The 24,053-nt window shown below is 40.4% G+C and overlaps 2 protein-coding genes across 2 annotated transcripts; both read left to right on the plus strand.

Moving 5' to 3' along the window:
* The first annotated feature begins 1,717 nt into the window (after positions 1–1,717).
* On the plus strand, positions 1,718–16,396 carry LOC139723258 (protein yippee-like 5). Its single transcript, XM_071634517.1, has 3 exons — positions 1,718–1,811; positions 3,681–3,844; positions 13,143–16,396. Exons 2-3 carry the CDS (start codon positions 3,704–3,706, stop codon positions 13,371–13,373), a joined length of 372 nt encoding a protein of 123 aa, XP_071490618.1. The 5' UTR covers positions 1,718–1,811; positions 3,681–3,703; the 3' UTR covers positions 13,374–16,396.
* A 3,005-nt stretch (positions 16,397–19,401) lies between these two features.
* On the plus strand, positions 19,402–23,941 carry LOC139723210 (protein yippee-like 5). The gene is made up of 2 exons (XM_071634471.1): positions 19,402–19,502; positions 22,940–23,941. The coding sequence occupies exon 2, from the start codon at positions 22,974–22,976 to the stop codon at positions 23,337–23,339; it is 366 nt and encodes a 121-aa protein (XP_071490572.1). The 5' UTR covers positions 19,402–19,502; positions 22,940–22,973; the 3' UTR covers positions 23,340–23,941.
* The last annotated feature ends 112 nt before the right edge of the window (positions 23,942–24,053 follow it).

A 24,053-nucleotide genomic window follows, 5' to 3' on the forward strand; every position in this document is an offset into this window, starting at 1 on the left:
CTGACAATAATGAAGGAATTCCTCTAAAGGGCAATCTCCGCCACTCACCCAGAAATGAGTTTTGGTCATGCTCAAAACTTGGCTGCGAGTAAATATGACTTGCGTGCGCATCTCCGGGCAACTACGGGTGAGATACGTGCTAGGTAGGCTACTGTCAGGTGCGGGCCAACTGCCGGGAGGTCCGAGTATAGATAGCATTTTTTTACCCCCGCAAGTTAACCCGCAAGGATTCCCGAGACACGGTGTGACAAGGCCTTGAGCATGCTAAAAACTCGTTCCGGGTGTGTCGCAGGGGTTTTCCCGAAGAGGTACACGCAGAACACCCGTAGGGGGCACTTAGCGACATCACCTTGCAGGTAACTCCCACGCAGGTACTTCGCAGCTGTAACGCAGGTATACTTCGCAGTCCCCGCTTGTCGCTCGTAACTGAAAACGAATCGGTTTCGAAGCTCTCACATTGCACAGGTCACACGGAAGAGGCCTACACGCAAGTAGCAGGTTAGGCAAGTAGCACGCGTCTAGCAGGTACGCACCACGTACGGAACTCGCCAACATCCTTGTCCATCCGCAGAAAATTCTCCTGCGTGCTGGAAAATCCCTACATAAGGAGGTTCAAGAGCTGTAGATTTCCAAGATGGCTATGATTTTTCAAACAGCGGACAAAAACATTCACAGGTAGGGCTACATTCAGTGGCGGATCCAGGGGACGCACCTGGCGCGCCCCCATATTTTTCGTTTAAAAAAAAAAAAAATAAGATAAGAAAAAAATGAAAGAAAAATTGATTTTTTTTTTTTTTTTTTTTTTTTAAAGAAGCCATTAATTGCGCTGGCCTTTTTTCTTTCTTTCTTTTTTTTCTTTTTTTGCTTGTCAGCCGGAAAATTGCGCCGAAGCGTTTTCTATTTCTTTTTCTTTTTTTGCTTGTCAGCCGATAAAACAACGGAAAAAAACCCCGGAAAAACCGCGCTGAAGCGAAGCATTTTTTCTTTTTCTTTTTTTCCCCCTTTGCTTGTTACTTTTCAGTTTTGATTCCGGCAAATGTCTGAAACTGATCAAGCATATAATTCTCTATAAATGTCAGACCCCTGAGGGCACGTCCGTTTCATGAAAGTCTTATAAGAGACTTTTCACTCCCTAAGACACACTTATGAGAGACTTCATGAAATGGATTTGAATATTTATTTTGTGTAATCTCTATAGCTACTATGAGCGATTTTTGCCATCTGAGATTTGTGTAAAGACTTTTATGTGGTTACTATTGTTCACATTTTGTATATTTAACAATACTTATTTGATCATATTCAATAGCTTTTTTACATTGGTTGTTTCTATTCCTAACTGACCGTGCACTAAAACTGGGTTTTATTCATAGAGTTGGATTATTAATAATACAGCTCTATGGTTTTATTTCATCTGAAAGGTAAATGATAAGTGCAGAGTGTTACATTTTACACTACACAATATTCATAATGAGCGCGCTCAGCTGATCCCATGGGCCCATGGGCCATGCACCACAACTCTCGAGGGAGATCGCTGGGCTGGACGCTGGTCACATGCACATCATGCGCGCGCTCGAGCCTCCACTGTGTTTTTGTTTTGATGGCTCAGCCGTCAGTGCGATAACTCCCCCTCAACTCTGTGCTCTGCAGGTGCTTATGCTGTGCAGTGGTTACGTGTGTTCTCTGAACGACGTGTATCACGTATAAGTACGTGCGAATGCGCTTCAAAGAAAATACGGCAACTTCGGAGCTTCGTGAAATACAGGATCGGGACTGTCTGCAACGTCAGCTTATTAGAAATTCATCTTAATGTGGTATGTTTCCTTTCACATATTGTTACCATGCTGTTTTGCGTATGGATGGCTCTTGTAATCATTTTTAAAGGGGAAATGTGATGTGATTTGTTTTGGAAAGTGTCATACATAAGTTCGACTCCATGACCATGTGCATTTTGTTTTGTTGTCATTGGCCGCCATGATGAATATTAAATGCCCCATGGTGAGACGTTTGGACAAGGAGAAGACACCTACAGACCGCTTTTAAAGTATGATAACCACATGGATTTAGTCTAACAACCCTTCGTTTATTGTGTGATAATAATGACACGAAGCTACACGGCGTATTTTTAGATCTATCCTTGGCACGACGTGTTAAATAGGGTAACCGAGTACACCGAGCGTAGCGTAAGGGAATGCAATGCCAAAGCTATGCATGGTGTCTTGGTGAAGTCGCGGACATAATCGAGCAGCGGCATGTAAATGTAAACACACTGCAATAAAACGCCCATCGCATCGTTCCCTCCCCCTTTTAATTCCGCCGTAACTGTTAGACTTCTACTTCTTATTACTGTACCTTCTTTGATACTCGACAGGATTCATCACTAACTACTGAATGTGTGAAGGAGTTCACATTTTTGTAGTCTAAATTTACACTGTAGACATAAAAGTGTATCTCATGAACAATTTAAGCAACCAACAAGCAAGAATCCAAGGCAATCCAATTGGCAATAGACATGATTTTTAACACCGAGTGCAGCCTTTGCAGGGCTGAACACTATCCAATTTTCTTGACTGGTCCATCCTGACTATGTTGCCGTGTTGGGCCAGTATATACCCAGTTTTTCCTTTTTCACTGGTTAGAACTTTAAAAATTTACTAGTCGTTTTTTTTTTTTTTTTACTGGCCCCGACAATTTTACTATGACAACACAAATGCCCACTGCACCGGCCATAGGCAATTTGCCACCAAGCCCCTCCCAATGGTTGGAATGCACCTCTCAAAATCAAATTGTTCACGGCCACAATATTTTGTTACTTGTGCTCCTTTTTTGAGTGGATATTTGCGCCCTCAAAAATAGTGGTCTTGATCCAACTTTGATGAAATTTGAGGCCTGCTATTACAAAATACCGTACTATTTTGACTATATTGACAATGTTTATTTTGTTGTTTGGTAAATGAATTTCATTTGATTTCATTATCATTAATATTACATTAATTTACCTGTCATGTCGGGCCAGTATCAAATTGGGCAATTCCTGAAAAGTTACTGGCCTGACTGACAGTGACTTTAACAGGTCTGGGGGGTACCATTGACCTTGACCCCCTCTCCAGTCCAACAGCCCTCTCACCCTGAAAAACATTTTGTAGCCCCTGGATATTTGTGGAGAGTTGGACTAGCTTTTGTTTAGTTAATAATACTCTTCTTGACAATGATTTTTTTTTTTTTCAACAGACGATTGCATTTAGATCTTGGTCATTAGCTATGAATGAATTGCAAGTACCTTCATGATGGAACTTCTAAAAGAGCTAAAATCAATGAGAAATAGCTCTTTATGTGATATTTCATTCAAGAAATCATGAATTCAGATGTTTTGATACAATAATGGTAGGGTTGCTGAAAAGATGATTTTTTGGTCATTCTAGTTGTGGATCATACTTGATAGCACTGAGCTCATTCTTGTGATAGCACTGACTGGTGTACAGGAAGTATAGAGACCATTTTCTGTGTGATCGGAAATACTGTAAGCACAAACAGGCCTACTGGCATACTGTGAATATGCTGTAGAGCTTGACAGCTTTCCAGTTGGTAAGTTATTCCATGAAAGCCCGACAGGAGATCAAATGACGGAAAGGTACAGTGTACTGTTAAGTGTTATGTCTGTTATTTATTTATTCCCTTTGCAGATTTGACGATCTCTCCAGCCAAGATGGGTCGCGTGTTTCTCGATCATATGGGTGGCACCAGGCTCTATTCTTGCGCAAACTGTGACTCTAATCTCACCAATCGAGCTGAACTCCTGTCCACACGGTTCACCGGGTCAACAGGCAGAGCTTTCCTCTTCAATAAGGTAGCAATTTCGACTGATTTTGAATTTGATATTGCATCAGCAGTAAAGTTTGTTTCTTGATAATGTAAGATAGCTACAGGGTTAGGGACACAGACTGTAAACATGAGGCCTGCATGCTTCAAGTCCTGAGGAGCACACTGCTTTATTATCAGGCTGACCTGCCCTCAGCAAAACTCAACATCATGAACATGATCTGCATAAACTGTATTTACATATTTACATATTTAAATGAACTAAGAGGACCAATAGGAGTAGCAGAAATGGAAGAGACCAACTAAAATGAAGGAACCCTATTCATGAAGACAACCAATGAAAACACACTGGATGACTGTGGCTAGAAGCTGGGGTGAGAACTGCAGACATGGAATAATAAACAAAAGGATCAGATGTGACAACAAGCAAGGGTGATAACTGTAAACATGAATGGGGAAGGAATAACATGGATGGGAAAGGAATGAGAATGGTGGGACAGAAATAGAATACAAGTTAATGAGATGTGGGACTGTCTAAGAACCTAACCCAACTGAGGTACATGTACATAACAAACTTATACTGGAAAGAAGGAGATAGACTTTGCTGTCTCACATAAACATTCTCCTTTCAAAAAATTGTCCTCAATTTTAACGACAAATATCAATCAAATGTAACTGTGATCAGGCAAAAAATGCTCAACTATGGGCAAACTACATTTTATACCATTTCTTGTGAACTGGAAACTAAAAAAAAATGCCTTCTGCTGTACTCTCTTAAAACTAAAACAAAAAATACAAATGTTTGTACAAACTACTATGGAATAGACTAAGAAATTGTAATACTGACATATACACTGTACCCTCTGTACCTCTGTATTTGCCTATCTGTAACAAATTTCTCTCTTTTTTTTCACTTTTGAACAACATATCATATTGATGGTAAATTTTCTTTGAAACAAATGAACACATATCCGAGCATACAACTACTTAAAATATTTAACTTAAAGGAATTACCTTATCCCCAATTATACACTCTGTTTCCAGTGTATCTAAATATCACATGTGCACACTGTATCCACATACACTATATACTCGATATGACCAATCTATCATTTTAACAACATTTGCCCTTTGCCATTCTCTCAAACCCATAAACAATATTCAAACTTGTTCAAACAGGATTCACCTTTTCGAAATTATATACCTCCTATCTATTCTTTTTTTCTTTCTTTTTTTTAACAATTACTCATCAATAAAGTCTACAACTTCATTACACTGAAAATGTTTTTACTCAATGAAAGTTGCCAAAACCTTATAACATGAATACACAAAATAATCATTATCAAAATTTATGACACACTCAATTCAAAACACAAAAATGTATAACTTAAAAAAATAATAAATACAAAAACTGTTGACATAATAACAATGATAATAATAAACCCCTTTGTAGAGCGCAAATTACATTCAAATCTCTAAGCGCTTGTTTTGAAATGAGAAAAGGCAAATACGTGTGTAAGAACACCCAAAAACAAAACACAAAATTACATGATATCAACCTAAAACACATCAACTAAACCAATTTACAAAACAATAACAATTACTTTACAAACAAATAAAGCGTCCATAAAAACATAAACTGATCTGATGATGAACATTCTCTGATATCATTAGGGAGCTAATTCCAAAATTGAGGGAAAAAATTTTTTTTTGACAATATAACATAGTGGTTACACTAAACGGTTTTAACAATTGTTTGATGCTTGAACAAAATTGTCTAAGAAATTGATATTCCTGAAAAAGTGAACATTGCAAATAATGAGAAGCTAACTGATGTTAACATTTATATGCAATTAAAAATAACTTATGAACTGACCTGTCTGCTGAAATTTACTCTTTCAATTTTTTTTTTAAACACTTATGAACTTATAAAATTCCCTTTTTTTTTCCAAAAAACCTAATAATGCTGTGTTTCAAATACTGCATCCCACATTCAACTACATTGTAAGTGTCTTCTACAAAATAATATATATAATTCGTTCACATTTCTCTCAAAAAAATGTTCTTCATACTACTACAAAATACTACCCAGATGCATTTATACCAGGTGTGATGAATTTAACCTTTTTGCCAAAACAACATATATAACACTTTGCTATACTTTTATGCTTATGATCACAATCACAAACTCAAAACATTTTCTCTCTTCTCTTTTTTTTTTTTTTATGTACATGGGTGTCTTTCCCAAAGGCCTAAAATACTTGTTGGTATCTTCTCAGTCTCTACAATTTGTAGTCCTTCAATTTCGATGGCAATTTGATTTGTCGGCCATATCTAGAGTGAATTTCTTGCCTGCTTTGATTGTTCTCTGGCAATTGTTCACTGTCATTTACTTGTTCACTCTGTTGCTGTTGTTGTTGATGACTGCCAGGTTGCGAGCTACTAATTTGGGAGTCCGATGGGGTAATTTGTCGTGATGACCCAGGTTGGTATTGCTCAGCAGATGACGACGAACGGAGTTGATAATGTGGTCTGAGTTGGAGTTGGTCAATCGATGATGGCCTGTGACTGGGTTGATGTCGGGGATGGGGTTGGTCAGCTGATGATATTGGCTGCTGGTCAGTCGGCGATGACCCATGGGAACAGCTGGTCTGGTTCAGCTGCCGCTGGCATGGGGCTGCTGCATCTGACCGTGGCTGGTGGTCAGAATTCGATGACTGCTGCCGGGGTGGGGCTGCTGCATCTGACCGTGGCTGGTGGTCAGACTTCGTGGAGTGCTGCCGGGGTGGGGCTGCTGCATCTGACCATGGCTGGTGGTCAGAATTCGTCGACTGCCGCCGGGGTGGGGCTGCTGCATCTGACCGTGGCTGTTGGTCAGATTTCGTTGACGACTGCTGCTGGGCACCATAGGGTTGGTTGGAGGTCTGGTACCTAACAGACAAACCTGACCGTGGCTGTTGGTCTTGGTTTGACTGTCGTTGATGGACGTGGTTTGGTGGTCGGGGTGACCACATGACGTACGAAGGGCCATAAGAGGCTGGCTGGGGTGGAAACATCTGCCTCTTAGTCCCATCTGCTACTGGTGGGTGTGGCGTTGAACCTTTTCCAGGCCCATCTGCTGGTGATGACGATGGTGGTGCTGTAGGGCGGGGTGCAGACAGGGATGGTGAAGTCTCATGTGAGGCTCGAACTCGATACATTTTCAGGCGATTATGATGTACAGTTCGCTTGGTCTTTTCATCCTGGTTGTTGACGATGGTGTAATTCAATCCATCTTCAGATGAGGAAATTACCGTGAAAGGACCTTTCCAGTTCGGTTCCAACTTTTTTCTGCTGTTGGTCGGGTCGTCTAACCAGACAAGGTCACCGATGTTGTACCTAGATGTGCGAGTTCTTTTGTCATAATGCTGTTTCTGTTGTTGTTGCTGCTGTTCAGTTTTCTCTCTTGTGAACTCCCATGCTTTCCTGAGTCTATCGGTCAGGTTGGCGGTGTATTCCAGCATGGAGCTTCCCATTGATGGAGGGGGAGCTGAGCAGGTGATGCTAGCTGGAATGCGGGCTTCCCTTCCGTGCATTATGAAGTAGGGGGTGAGACCTGTTGTAGAATGGGTGCTTGTATTGTATGCTAACTGGAGCTGGTTGATGTGGGTGTCCCATTCTCCTCCCTGGTCAGAAATGTACTTCGCCAATTGATCTTTGATGGTGCGATTACATCGTTCAACTATACCTGCACCTTGTGGATGGTATGACGTTGATCGAGATTTCTTAATGCCCAATTTGTTGCATAGTTCTTGAACCAATCTCGACTCGAATTGTCTCCCCTGGTCGGTATGTAGAATCTCTGGTACACCATGTTCTTTCACATAGTCCTCAAACAGGTGCTTGCCAATGGTTGAGGCTGTCTGATCTTTCATCGGGTAGATATTGACGTATTTGCTGAAATGATCTGTTACAACCAATATGTAGCGAAAGCCTCGTCTTGTGATGGGTAGCTCGGCGATATCCGCGAAGACCATCTCTAGAGGGCGTGTAGTAGAAATTGGCTGTAGTGGTGCTTGGTATTTCGGGTTTGGTAACCGGAACGACTCACAAGCAGTGCATGTGTTGCAGAAATCAGTTATTTCCTTGTTCATAAATGGCCAGTAGCACATAGATTCTGCTCTCTGAAGTGTTCTGTGTGCACCAAAATGTCCGGATGATGGATCACCGTGCAATTCTTGGAGTACTCTGGGGACAAGTGAGCTTGGCACCACGAGTTGGAGCCTGTAGTTGCCTAACTTGTCTTTCTTCTTTCGGTAGAGGATGTCATTGTGAAGAACTAGCTTGGGGTACTGCCACAGCAAACGTCTGATTCGAGGGTTGTGACGACGAATCTGTCGCTCACTTGGTCGCTTGCCTTGGTTGACAAACTTGATGACTGTTCTGATGTCATTGTCTAGTTGCTGCTCATGTTGTACATCGACATCACTGTTGAGGATTACACCACTGTAAGGCTGGGGTGATTGCACTTTTGAGAGATCTGATGGATGGTTGTGCAACGGGTGACTTGGCGTTGGTGCTGATTTTTGTGAACGGGTTTCAACTGCACTGCACTTGGGCTGGGCGAGGATAGACTTAATTGGCTGTTGACTTGTTGGTGTGGAGGTGGCTTGGATGTCTCCTGGTCGTCGAGATAGTGCATCAGCGTTCCCATGTGATTGACCCTTCTTGTGTATTAAGCTGAATGTATACACATGGAGTTCCACTATCCACCTAGTTCTCCTCCCTGATGTATCGTCTTGGATGGGAAATTTCGTCAGAGCCAGGAGAGGCTTGTGATCAGTCTGGATTGTGAAGTGCTGATATCGGAGGAAATGACGAAAATGGCGAACTGATGAAACGATGGCCCACAGTTCACGATCATATGTTGACCATTTCTTCTGGGAGGTGGAGAGCGTCTGGCTGAAATAGGAGATAACTCGTTCCTTGCCATGCTGAATTTGTGAGAGGACTGCCCCAACTGCATCAATGGAAGCATCAGTTGATAAAATGAACTCCTTGTCAAAATCTGGATAAGCGAGTAGTGGTGGATTGGTTAGTGCCTCTTTCAGGTGAAGAAAGGCTGTTTCACACTCTGCTGTCCAGACAAACCGTTGACCTTTGTGTGTTAGGGTCGTCAGGGGGGATGCAACCTTGGAGAAACTTGGAATGAATCGTCGGTAGAATGACGCTAGACCGAGGAAAGAGCGTACCTGTGTTGGAGTTCTTGGCTGGGGCCAGGACTTGACTTTGTCAATGTTGTTTGGATCTGGTGTAACTCCATTGGAGGTGATTACATAACCAAGGTATGTGACCTCTTTCCTGAACAGGCTGCACTTTGATGGTTTGAGTTTAAGTCCAGCATCTCTGAAGCGTTGAAATACTTCTTGGAGGTTTTTGAGGTGATCGTCAAAGTTCTTGCCCATGACTATACAGTCGTCGAGATATACCAGACATCTGGACCAGTGCAGGCCGTGGAGGACAACTTCCATAAGACGCTGGAACGTCATCGGTGCATTGACCAATCCGAATGGCATTACCGTGAATTGGTAGAGTCCTGTGCCTGTGGTGAAAGCAGTCTTTTCCTTGTCTTCTGGGTGGAGCTTAACCTGCCAATATCCACTTGACAGGTCCATGACACTGAAGTACAAGTATGTAGATGATGAAAGAGAGTCAATCGTGTCATCTTGCCGTGGGATAGGATGTGAATCCCTGACCGTCACTGCATTAAGCTTCCGATAATCAATGCAAAATCGGTAAGTATTGTCTTTCTTTCTCACCATTACTATCGGGCTAGCCCACGGGCTGTAGCTTTCTTCAATGATGCCTCTTTGAAGGAGATCGTCGACTTGCTTCTGAATTTCTACTCTCATGGCTGGGGAAGTTCTGTAGGCTCTCTGTCGTATTGGAGTTTCGGTGGACGTGTTGATTTGGTGATGAAGGAGATCAGTCTGGCCTATGTCATGGGGAGTTGCACTAAAAATGTCACTATAGGCTTGGAGTAGGTGCTCGGCTTTCTTGTACTCTGACTTAGAGAGGTCAGAAGAAGGGAGAACACTGGGTGCTAGTGATTTGTCACTCAGTTGTGTTTCTCCATCAGCAGCTACATTCATGATCTCATACTCCTCTTCCTTGTTTCCCGTCACGGAGAAAAACTGTCCAAGGCATGTATCCGCAGACAAATCCACTGCTTCATTAGAGGGGTTAATAAGACGTACCAGAATAAGACCATCCTGAGGCTTAAACAAAGATCTGGCACCAATGACAGGAATGTGATCTTGGGTAGCCAGTTCAAAGTAGCCCTCATAGTCTCTAGGTATGATGTCAAACTGCGGAGAAGCCAATTTTCCCTGGACATGGATTTCACACATAGGTGGAATATGTGAGTGTCCCACAAGAGAAACTTTACACTTCAGTGGGGCTTGGTACTGCTGCCGATCGATGAAAGGGATGGTGGAACCAGGCATGTTGAATGATGCAGAGGATATTGATGCATTCTGGTTGGTGATGAAATCCCATCCGAGGATGACTGGATGCGTGATGTTCCTCGCAACAAAGAATTGGTGTTGAGTTGCCTTGTTCCCTAAATGTACTGATGCTACCACTGTTCCAATGTTGTCTACTGGCTCACCAGTGACGGAGGATGCTATGATCGTGGACTTTTCGAGTGGGCTCCTTTGTGATGCAGGAATAGATGATAGAAAATCGGCACTCAAGAGAGAGATGTGAGCTCCGGTATCTATGAAGGCAAGTGCATAGACATTGTCGATGATGACTGGGATGTAGGGTGAGTTCAATGAAGAAACTGAGTCTACAGGAATTTGGTTTTGGGCCTTGGCAGGTGGAGTTGATGAGTGGCCCTCCTCGTCAACTACCAGAAGTTTTCCGACGGTGTATCGTCAAAGCGAACTTGATGATAGGGAGCATGTCTAGGAGAGTCGGCTTCACGGGAGGGATGGAGATGTTGATATTGTCGAGCATACTGAGGACTTGGAGATCTGTTATTACGTCTCCATTCTTGGCTGTGTGGATGTGGAGACTGGTACCGGTTTTGTTCCCTCGAGCGGTACACATGCCGGGTTGGTGAAGGAGAGTCGTGGCGACGGTGATATCTGTCATCGAATCTCGCTTCTGGGCTGTTGAGATGTTGTGAGGCACGCTGAGGACTTGGCGATCTATGACGACGTTGCCATTCTCGTCTGTGTGGGCTTGAAGACTGGTAGCGATTTGGTTCCCTTGAACGGTACATAGAACGGGTTGGTGATCGGGAATCATGGCGTCTCTGATATCTGTCATCGAACCTCTCTTCCCGGCTGTTATGACGTTGTGGAGATCCGGGCTTCGATCTGGGATGGATATTTGACTTGGAAGCAGTTTCTAATTTCAAGTTCATCCTTTCAAATTTCTGCTCCATTTCATTCAGCCTTTGTAGGATGAGCTGCATTTCTGGTGACTGTGCCAGCATTGTGTCATTGGTTGGTTGGCTTGTCACTGCTACTTGTACGCTGACGTCTTGTTGTGACTGACTTGCTCTTTCTACTCGAAGAGCAATTTTCAGGGCCTCCTCAAAGTTGCTGCCTCCTAGTTCACACACCTTGACCTGGAGAGTCTTTTCGATCCCTGCAATGAAGCGCCTAAATTTTTCTCCAGCTTTGGCTGCATCGTCGTAGGCAGGAAAGGCTTCCTCGACCATCGACGCTATAGCTGCTGCAAAAACTTCAAGCGGTTCACCTGGTCGGCGAGTGCGGGCAGTGATACAGGACTTGAAAGTATCTAAGAATTGTGTTCGACCAAAAACTTGCGAGAGTTTATCCTTCACCTTCTTGAAATCCTTCTTCTCGGAGTCAGGTATGCTCTCCCAAACAGTAAATGCTGATCCAGCAAGTCTTGCTGGAAGAAGGGAGTGTAGCTTAGTTGAGCTATCCGGAAATGCTTGTGCTGCTACTTCAAATCGACGTACCCACTGGTGGAAGTCTTTTCCATCTTCTCCGGTAAACACTTCGGGTAGCTCAAGGCGAAAGGATGTCATGTTGTGAAGATGATAATCCAGTTAATAATCCAGAGTTTTAAATGAATCCACATATATCAATCAGATATCACCACATGAATCCACTCATTGACCAGATATTAACACAGCTAACTTCAAACAACAGATGTGAAGGAGGGTGAACAATTCTCATGCAGGTCACACAAACTTGTTAAAGCTTGATCCAATTAGTACTGCTTGATCCCACCTGTATTACTTAGCTATCCCACCGCTGCCACCAGTTGTAAGATAGCTACAGGGTTAGGGACACAGACTGTAAACATGAGGCCTGCATGCTTCAAGTCCTGAGGAGCACACTGCTTTATTATCAGGCTGACCTGCCCTCAGCAAAACTCAACATCATGAACATGATCTGCATAAACTGTATTTACATATTTACATATTTAAATGAACTAAGAGGACCAATAGGAGTAGCAGAAATGGAAGAGACCAACTAAAATGAAGGAACCCTATTCATGAAGACAACCAATGAAAACACACTGGATGACTGTGGCTAGAAGCTGGGGTGAGAACTGCAGACATGGAATAATAAACAAAAGGATCAGATGTGACAACAAGCAAGGGTGATAACTGTAAACATGAATGGGGAAGGAATAACATGGATGGGAAAGGAATGAGAATGGTGGGACAGAAATAGAATACAAGTTAATGAGATGTGGGACTGTCTAAGAACCTAACCCAACTGAGGTACATGTACATAACAAACTTATACTGGAAAGAAGGAGATAGACTTTGCTGTCTCACAATAATAAGTTGCACAGTGAACATTATATACTGGTACACACCAGTTTTCGTGAAGTGAACCTCAGACATACTGTTCAGTAATAAGTGAGTTCAAAGAACATTTTGATAACACTGCATTTGTATATTTCAAACATTATGTCAGTTTGAGTTGAATCGTTTTTGTATACTGGAGCACAGATGTCTGAAAGTGACCTGTACTCAGTATTTGCCTTTTACAATTACTCTTAAACCTTGAAATTATTTTTCTCATTGCAGTTATCACTATATATACTTTCTTCTTCAGAAAATTCAGAGTATGTTTATGATAATTCAATATGAAGTACTAAAAATATAATTTGAATAATGACAAGCCACAATGGTATATGTACATGTACGTGTATGTAATGTGTTGTTCTAAACAAACAAAATACAGAGAAATGGAATAGAAATAAGTAGAGGAAAGAGAAAGTTACATGTTTGAGGTTACAATGACCACCATAGCAATGAATGACCTGTGGTGCCTCTTTGCGATGCGCAGGTGGTGAACTTGTCGTACAGCGAGGTGCAGGACCGCATGATGATCACTGGCCGCCACATGGTGCGAGACGTCTTCTGCAAGAACTGCGACACCAAGCTGGGCTGGATGTACGAGTTTGCCACCGAGGACAATCAGCGCTACAAGGAGGGCCGCACCATCCTAGAGAGGGCGCTGATCACGGAACGAGATGGCTTTGAAGAGCCCAACACGAGCGACACAAGCAGCAACTGAAGAGGACGCGAGTGGGGAAAGTGGATTCTAGCTGAGCTATAAATCCAGTGACGTGTGTACTATACAAAAGGAGGATACAATACATAGGTGGAAATCTGAGTGTGAAAAAAAAAGAACAACAAAAGACATGGTTTCACCATGAAACTAGTAGTACTATGGCCTGAACAGATGTTGCCAAAGTACATGTACATCACGAGCAGATAACCAAACGGCAGACTATGTAAACAAATGAAAGTTTGATGGCAACATTGTACTTGGTCTATGTACTTGCCTCAGTAAGAGAAGGCATGGTACTTTTCATGCATACAGGAAGGGACAATGAGGCTGTAAATAGTTTATGGTCTTGCATGGTGGTCGTATACTAGTAAGAGAATATCCCAAAGATGTTATCCTGTAGCAGGTATCAAGTTCATGGTATTGTAGTGAAAGGCCTAAAAAAAAAGAGCTGCTTCGGGGGTAAAGATATTGGGTCAGAATTGATGAGATGTGCCGCTGGAAGGTCATCTGCTGAGTGGTTAATGAATAGATAGTATTGATACTGGATAAGTGATTAATTATTGTTTAATAGGGGAACATGCAAGTGTGACTAAAAACTACAGGACTGTGATTACTGCAGAGTGTCTTAGATGGAAATGGCATCATGAGTTTGGTTGATATACAGTAACATGTCCTACATGTACAAGAGGAGTGCAAGATAGTGTGATTTTTTTTAATGGCCGAGTGTTCAAGTCCCCATATGTATATCAGAGATGTACACATACCTTTTGACAGAAATCCCTGTCACATATTCCACAGCTCCTGTTAGCAGGCAAATGTTAATAAAATCAGAGAAAATATAAAAATGTGTGCTTTAAGAGGTCTATATACTACTTGGACCAGTGTGAAAGAGGGCCTTGTTCCCCTGTTTTGAATAGTTACCATCAGACACTCATGTCCTTATTTAATCATTTTTCCCCCTTTTTTGTACTACCCTCACATGTTCCAGGTGATTTCTTCTCTCTCTCTTTTTTTTATGTGGTTGTGAAATAAAAGCTTTTATTGGTGATATTCTGATAATCTTCTAAAACTCTCCTCACCTATGTATTTAATGGATTGAAAAAACGAACAATAACGGCAACAAAAACATAGACCACTGAAAGCTGTGATGGCTGTTTCAGTCTCATTTCATTTACTAGCAAAGATCTGAATTGATCTACATACATGTATATTTACATGTATATTTACATGTATATTGAACTGTAAGGTGATGGTTTCAGGGGCATACTCCTTGAAAGAAAAAAAAAATGAAAGTAAACGAGCTGTAATACCAAGTGATTGCTTGAAGCTGATCTTGAGTTAGAACAGCAAAGTTGAGTTTATGTTCAGTGGACAATACAGTGAAATTGCTATTGATGTTATTGATTCATTAATTCAAATATGATTTGAAATGATTAGAGGAGAGAAGTGAGTGATGAAAAAGGAATGAAAGGAGACTAGAATGTATACTTTATTTTCTTATTTCTCTGTAGATATATATATTTTTATGGAAAGGATGAAGCATTGTTCCAAGAAAATGACTTCAGGCAAGTAAAAGTTCATTGAGGCATTCAACTTAATTTGCATATTGATCTTACAGGGTTTCACAGTGCAGCCACTAAAAGCTACCAATACTTGAGATATGTAACAATTCATCCTCTGTCTCGAAAATGAAAATAATTATTCATTTCCAAATCCAGTACTTAAAGCTATGACCACATACAGTGAAAAGTGGCTTCTGAACATGGTGGAATAAACACAACCATTTGCACGCACCCAACAGTGTGATTCTCTCTGTACAGTTAAATGTTGACAGTTGCACATAAATGTAAACATTCGTTACTTAGATGATGTTAAACATTGTTTAAGACAAGCTCTTCTACTTTTACTCCGTGTACCATGGCATCTACACAATGTATGTACAGTGTACATATGAAATCTTGTAGTCCAGAAGTTGTAATCTATTCAGGAAGTGAGGAAATGTTGCCAATAAGGATATGAAATATACAAAGAAGCCAGTGGATACAAATGAGCGGCACAGCATTGCATGTCCATTGCAGAGAAGTACATATGAGAGTCACCAGTGGTACATGTATATGATTGTACCATGCGGGAAAACTTCAAGCAACTCAATAAATTTCCACACATCCCCATTAACAACCTTCACAAAAATGATGCTTGAGCTTATACAAGAATGCTGGCTTTACACACGAAATATTTTTGTAAATACAATGTACCGTGTATATCATTGGACATGAGCTATGCTGATATTCACACGTCTCATCAATGCAGGGGACGTGTAGATTACATCATTCGAAATACATTGTACATGTAAGTTCTGTCGTGTGGTGACGTCAAAGTTCAAGCATCTTCTGTGTATCATGATTGTGTGCCCTCTACCTGCACATAATTTCGCAAATCGTGTTAAGATGAACTGATTTTGCATTTTCCATAGACACATGACTGAGTATACTCAAGACTAGTCTTCAATGGACTACGGTATTGCTGGTATACATCTGTAGATAAGGAAAATGACTGATGTGCAGAGCCTTTAACAAGACATCATCACATTTTGGCGCAGAGAGTACTGAAAGAGTATTGGTAAACATGATACATAGCCAAACTCTCCTGTGTGAAAGAAGTCGGAAGCGTAAACTGATGACGTACATGTACAATGTACCTGGTATTTTGCTCCGCATGTTAGCTCCCTTCAATCTCACAAGTAGCTAACCAAGAATTTTTCTTCTCTGCAGGAATTCTTACAAAATACATGTACCTTTATATTAATGTGAACATTTTGAGATGTGCCTTATCATTCCCCATGAAATTTGTTAGACATTGTGGAAACTATAGTAACTCCATTTCAGCATAGAATGACTTTTTCACATTTGCATTTGAATTCATCTATTTCTGTGCTAAAGCAAGTATCTTGAAAAAAAGGGGAAACATAAAGAAATACTCTGAATATTCCCAACTTTATGTTCTGGATTTTCATCATGTAATCAGAATTAATGGCCACACACACTTTTTGGGAGGATGACCCTGCCAAGTGGTTCTTGGGACCAGAATGTAATCCAACTCCAGTCCCACCCCCCCCCCCCCCCCCCCCCAGTATGTGAACTGATGTACATGTTTTCCAGTTTCAAGCAGCAACGGCAAAAGGCTTACATGTAAATATCCTGTTATAAGTTATGTCTGGCACACACTCTACATTTAACAGCAATATCCCTACTTGGTACATATTTCTTTTGTCCTGCTGTAGTTCAGCAATGTATTCCTTTCTTCCACAGAGTTGGTGATACAGAATGTATTTAACAAACCAATTTTTGCATTGTTGAACACTGCTTGTCAATTTTCTGTAACCACAAAGACCAATAGCTTGGTAAACGGGAGTGATTTTGTATTGAAGCACAAATCTTTTTATAAAAAAAAATGCAGGAGCCATTACTTTTAAATTTTCATCATTTTTTTTTTCCTGATTAGAATTTTATTCATTCTAGTCAGTACACACAAAAGCACAAGATTCTTTTAGATACAGAAATTAGCTGATCAAATACAATGTGTATGATGCATGGTACATTTCTGCATGATAATACTGCTTTGTGTTCACTGTTTTTTGAAGCAGCAAAGCTATCTCATTATTAATCAGTGGCACATTCTTGGGTTCACAACATCATGGGGAGTACATGTAGGTCTGCTTTGAGACTTGTACATTGACACAAAATGTGTTTTTGTGTTGTGACCTTCCTAAAATAGGATATGATGCTCATTGATCTGTAAGTGGTTTATTGTGCTCTTTGTCATAAATTATGGTATGTGCCTCCTCGTTACAGCGAATGTGTATTTTGGAAAGGATGAAAATGTGTTGGTTTATTGGGATGAACAAAAATGGCATGATGTACCGCTGGTGTGAAGCAGTGCAGACATACATTGTACAGGGTTATGCTATAAAGAGAAGCCACACTGTTTTTGTGTGCATGTTGACGACATGTTGACAATAATACCATATTTATCGTAATAATAAGGACATCAGTGCGTAAGGTTGACTTTGTGTTCCCTTTCACATGCTCACACTTGTGATGTAGGGAGTGGGAGGTGGCCACAGCCCCACTTGGTTACCTGTAACGTGTGATTGCGATGTTGTTTGTCTATCAACGAATGTAAAATGAGCTTGTACATACCATTTCTCTTGACCTTTGCTTCAGAAATAAACATAACTTGCAGCAGTAATGTTACTTGTTAAGTTGGAAGTTGTTGCCAGTAGTTTTGTTTTCTTTGTCTTGGTTTGTGTGTGTGTATGTGTGTATCATGTGTATCTGCGTACACAATGTATGTCAGTTTAATACTGAAAGAGAAAGATGGACAGACAGAAAGATTGACAGATTCCACTATTTTACTTTTGTGACACATCTTTAAAAGTGGATTGCATAAGATTTGACTGACTAGATGTGAGAGTTTTGTGATGAGAGCAAATAATGTTTGCATTACAAACAGTGTGTGTCTTTTGCAAATCATTTCATAATACATGTATGTTATGAAACTTGTACTTCATAAAGAAAAATGTTGAGATAAAGTACTTCAGTGACTATTGAATGAAGCACTGCATGCAAATAACCAGACAATAATGATATTCATCATTCTTATCATACATGGTACAGTTTCACTTTAACCTTTTGTGTATGTTGATGCCAAATAAAGGGAATGCACTCTGGGAGTCCATTATTCCATTGTAGAATCGGAGATAGTTTAACATTTTGATGGAGATAAGAGTTTTGAAAAAGTGACCATTATGAGGATTGGTACACCATCTCTTATGGCACTATTAAAAAAATATATATATATATATTTTTCACTGTGACAATTCGAGCATATTACATATCCTTGGTTTAATATTATCTATTTTATCGTTGAATGAAACATTGTCTTTTTGTATTCTTTTGCAAATTACTGCACAATATTTGCCAGTACATGCATATCAAAAAGAAAAAAAAAAAGGGGGGGGGGTCATTTTTCGGACAAAGGAAAAAGGCACTCTTTTAACCTATTGTCTGTAAAACACATGATGAGTTCTAGTTCAGTAAAGATCGTAGGAATGTGACAAAGACAACTATACTGGATATGGTAGTGGGGATTGAATGACATTTTAATCTATGAAACTATCTTATTTTTCAGAGAATAGTATAATTCTTCATCTTAAGGTTTAATGTATGTTGGATCCAGTTCCCAAAAGCTATGAATTCATTGCTACCAAGCTGTTCATAATATTCTTGAATACCTGTGTGAGTTTGACCATGTGTTTGTTTCAATGATGTCACTGAGAATAATTTCTTGGATATCATGACCCTTAAATGGTGCTTAAATTTTATTCTTAACAAATTTTGAGAGGAAAATATTATGTAGGGCTACTGATATCAAATTAATGTGTGAAAAAACCCTTCTTTTTTCTTTTGTTTCCATATTCCATTAAAAAAAAAAGTTTTCATATAATGTAAAATACAGTTATCAAGTATTTGACTGGAGTGATAAAAAAAGATACTGCATATGACTTCTGGCAATCAGAATTATTAGGCAAGCAGAGTTTGAAAAATAGAATTGAATACATTGATTTTTCATTCTTACAAAACAGCCATTTGCTCTGTTTGTACTACTAATAAACCGTATCAACTGTTATACATTGTGCAGCCATTTATTTTGTGTTATCTGCAAGTTCAGATTACCTAGATAGATGCGGCAGAGGCATATAGTGAGGCATACACATGTGGTTGTTCTGAGAAAAGAAAGGCAACAAAAATAATTAGTGGACTGTACTATATAATAGAGAAGAAGAAAAGAAAAATAGTGGGAGTCGTGTAGTATACAGTAGTACACCAGAATTTAAAGGCTTTTGTGTGCATGTCAATTAGCCATTTAAACGCGCGCTATCATGCTGCTATTGGCGCGCCAATGCACGTGGTATTGTTATTAGTCGAGCAATGATGACGTCAGACTTTGTTTTCTATGCGGAAGAGCTCCTTCGGCCAGAGGACGGGAAATTCCGTGGACACAGATAATCACGAAAACAGAGACGAAAGCTAAACAAATTCCTTGCTTTGATCTGGCGTAGACATCGATAGGGTGAGTATGATATACTTCTCTACATGGTTAGGAAAAATATGTTTTCTGTTTATGGAGATTAAGGGTGTATTTAACGTGGCAACTTTTACGGGGTACAAAATTTGAGAGAGACCATCGGAAATAGTGCATAGCTGTACACTCGCTTCGCCCGCACTCTAATGCACACGGCACTAGCTAGCTGCGGACTGAGCTGAAGCAGCTGATCGCTCGACCTCCCAACTCCGTAATCGTGTCAACCCGGCGCATTTCCATAGTTGCCTACACGTACCACCTCGCTTTTAACAAAGGACAGGCATGATCGATATGATGAAAGACGTTTTTCCTACCGCAACCTATAATACACCCAACAGTATAGTGAATCCTCAAATGTTCTGTCGAGTTATATATCATATACTAGTAGACTGAAACCTGTAGGCCTCTGGCTCTGTTAGTGTTAAATCTTGTAATTTCCAATGAGGCAATTTGCCATCGTTAGAATGTATATAATATATATATATATATATATATATATATATATATATATATATATAATATAATTAATATGCTGATTGCATGCTGAACATGTTGAATTTTGTGTCTCCAACAGCAACACCCAGTCTCAAACCATATGAAACATTTTTCTTTTTTTAAATTGTGTTTGCATCAAATTATTGAACTTATCACAAGCAGAATGTAACACTATCCTGTGTATACACCGAAAGACTTGATTAGATTCTTCTTCTACTTCTGCCTTCTTTCTTTCTTTCTTAGAAATTCTTTTTTAACTTGCTCAAGAGAAGACTGTTTATCATATAGTTTTGGTTGAGATCTAACTTCAGGTTTCTAACATTTTTGGGTGAGATAATGAGAAACCTCTTATGAAATTTGAAAGAGCATGTAATTCTAAGAGGAATTCAACGTTTATTTGATGAAAATTGTTTTGAAACGGCTGAGATACACAAAATAGAGCAATCCTAATAAAAGGCAGGGATGCCAGGTTAAAAAAAAAACTTATGAGTGAGATTTTCATGACTCAACGTCTCGGCGCTCGCACGTGCGCACGAGCGAGGGTGTGGGAGGGGTTAGTAGGGAGCTTTTTTAATTTTTAGCTATTAATGGTGCGATCAGGTGCATACTTAAGTGACTATTTTTTACTTATTTTGAAAGACAAAAGGGAAGTATACCTTGAATTGCAACTATTCCTTTAATCCTTTGAGCTGTGCTCATTATTAATAGGCCCAAGTTGCAGATGCACCCAATGCGTGAGAAAAATGGGTGCCATGCGTGAGATCGTGAGACAGACCCTAAATGCTTGAGTCTCACGCAGAATGCGTAAGACTTGGTAGCTCTGAAAGGGTGGGACCCACTTTTATTATGATCACTTTATTTTACTTTGTTTTTGGATGTCTCAGCCATTCCAAAACCGATTTTCATCTAATAAACTTTGAATTCGTCTTATTAGAATATAATGCTCTGAACTATTTCATAAGTGGTTTCTTGGTATCTCACAAAAAGTTAAAAGCCTAATCCTTGCCTCCACCAATACTGTACCATCCTTTCAACACCAAACATTATCGGGAATATAAATTGAAATACTGTAGGTCTATATGAAAGAGCCAAAAAAGATTATCACCTTCTGAGGTGGTTGTTTCTTGCATGAATAATTAAAAGTTAAAAGATGGGAAATCCTGGGGTTTACATCACTTTATGTTTATATTTATGTTAAGGGCATATTTAGCATCATAAACTGATTAGATTTGCTAAATAGTCCTCTGGTTTACTCTTTGCAACATTATTATATGGTCATCCCTTTATGACAATCTAATTATCCTGAAAGAGACTCTCAACTCAATTTCTTAAATTTATGCAGCCTCTTTATATACAAAACTAGACATAACCCAATTTTAGCATTTGCTCCATCTGGTTTGTGCTGTCCATTTGTGTCACTAGATATAGCTTTCCTCATGCTATTCTGTTGGAAATTGCAGAGAACTCACAAGTTGTATTTCAAGCACAGCATTCTATAGCAGCAGTAAAGAAGAATTAAGGAAGAAATTGACCAAGATGCTGGTGATATTGGTATACTGTAATTGCTAGCATTTGTGTAAATGGTTGCGTTGAAAAAAAGAATCAACAGAACTAGTTAAAATTATCTTATATCATTCTTACACCATGTTAACAAGTACATAGCACATGGGCATGAACACTGTATGCAGGCAGACATACAGAAATACACACATAGTACAATTCCAACAGCAATATTAAGTGTTTAAGACATACACTTGTAAATGTAACTGAGTAAACATGTCAGATCAGAGGTGCACCTGTTTCATTCTCATACACCCACTCTTAAGAAGCAACAGTACCCTGTAAGGACTTTAACTTGGCACCATTGTACCCTGAAAGAAGGTAATTGATCGGTACACTTGTATGATCCTTAATGCAGATTAAAGGGACTGGTTAGTTCCGAACAAAACCAGGGGGACATCAATAGTCATTGTTTTCTACAGAGCTTATTCAGACTGGTGGTGGTAGCAGCAGCAGTGTATTTAGTTGTGTTTGTGTCTGTGTGTGTAGGGGGTTGGGGGTGGGGATTGAAACAAAAGCAAGCTTTGAGTTCAAGAGTCAACCCTCTTTACCCTACTGTCAATGCCAATCAATATTCTGTACCACCAGAAGCAGAGACTCCAACCCTAAGCACCTTCTGATCTGGAGATTCTTCCGCCTGAAACCCCTCGCAAACGGGAGACTCCAACTTGATGTGCACGAAGGGCATATCATGAGCACAAAGTTCCTTAATTGTGCCATGGCCGGGGTCCAGGGTCCACTTGGGCCCTGGAAGCTCTAATAATTAGGGTTCTTGATGCTCTTTCGTGCTATCTAAGGCTAATTTTTCAACATACGAAGACAAAAAGTAAGAAATCATTTCAAACGGGAGACACAGAGCCAGGGCGGGAGAAATTAGATCTCAAGTGGGAGAACGGGAAATTTGGCAAAAGTGGGCTTTCTGCGGGAGATCTCCCGTTGAAAGTGGGAGAGTTGGAGTCTCTGCAGAAGCACATAAGTGTCATCTTTACAGGGTTGTTACATTTTTTCTCATTGGTATATGTAGTTTTGCTAATACTGGCTGTGGTTTCGTGGAGGCAGTGTATCTATGAAATGCAATTGAAGATACATGTGCTCCCTCAGATCATGTAGGACCTATGCAACAGCTTATAATGACAATATAAACCAATCTGACATGAATACTGGATGGAATCCATGCTCCTTTTTTATTTTTATTTTTTAAAGAAATTCAGTTTATTCATAGGTAGATCTTAATTGGTGTTTAGTTTTGCCTATTGGTTTTCCCAGAGTTTTTGTATATATTCTAACATTATAACATTCTTTCATATTCTGTTTTTCTGTGGAGAACAAGTTGGATGATATCAAGTAGAAATCCTTCCTCTTTTTCACAGAAATCCTGGGCTCAGCTTTAGACATTGCTGCACCATGGGTCGAGTCTTTTTGGAGCACATCGGGGGCACGCGCCTCTTCTCCTGTGCCAACTGCGACACCGTGCTGACCAACCGGGCGGAGCTCATGTCCACGCGGTTCACAGGGTCGACGGGCCGGGCGTACCTCTTCAAGCGGGTGGTCAACCTCTCCTTCAGCGAGGTCCAGGACCGAATCATGCTGACGGGAAGGCACATGGTGCGGGACGTCTTCTGCAAGAACTGTGACTCCAAGCTGGGCTGGATCTATGAGTTCGCCACCGAGGAGTCGCAAAGATACAAGGAGGGCAAAGTGATTCTAGAGAGGGCGCTGATCACGGAGAGTGAGGGCATGGAAGAACATGTGGTTGTCGGAGATATTTGATGCTATCCTCAAGGCTTTTTTTTGGTAAACTGTGACTTTTTTAAAAATGCCAGATTTGGTCTTTTAGCTAGATAATGTGATATGATATTTATATACCATTGTAAATAGGAACATTCTCTTACTGCATATACTCGTAGTTAGTGTCATTGCATTGACAATTATTGTATTAAAAGAGTGAATGCAGGGAATATGTGAACTGCAAGAGCAACGTGTGAGGTTTATGTAGTTGTCTTTGTTGAAAGACTCGGAAAAATACGGTTTAGCAAGCAGCAGCTGGAGCACTATACAACTTGAGTATGGATTTATAATGTCCACGCACAAATATTTGTTTCACGTCTGTGTATAGTGCAATAAGTACATGAATGTACAAAGTGGCAGAAAAGAGAAATATGCACCCAGAGGCTGCAAGCCCAAACATAAATTGATGATAGGCACTGAAAACAGCGTGTCTGTAACAGGTTAGAACTGTGAAAATCTGACTGGTTTTTAGTATGGATGCATTTGCACTGAGCAGTGATGGAAAGCTCATGTACAGCGATGCGTTCCTATTGCAACAGGCAAAAATTCAAGCTCAGGGCTAGCTCAGGTGATGGTTCATTACGATGAAGTGTACATGACATAAACGTACAATTGTATATGCAAAATATCTGGAATTTCACCATTTTTTCTGGGGGGGGGGCAGGTTGTTGGTGTTGGATTACACAAACCATCTGG

The sequence above is a fragment of the Diadema antillarum genome, unplaced genomic scaffold (assembly GCF_040938485.1).
Source record: "Diadema antillarum isolate AM-2024a unplaced genomic scaffold, OU_Dant_1.0 scf00000183, whole genome shotgun sequence".
Taxonomy (NCBI): domain Eukaryota; kingdom Metazoa; phylum Echinodermata; class Echinoidea; order Diadematoida; family Diadematidae; genus Diadema; species Diadema antillarum.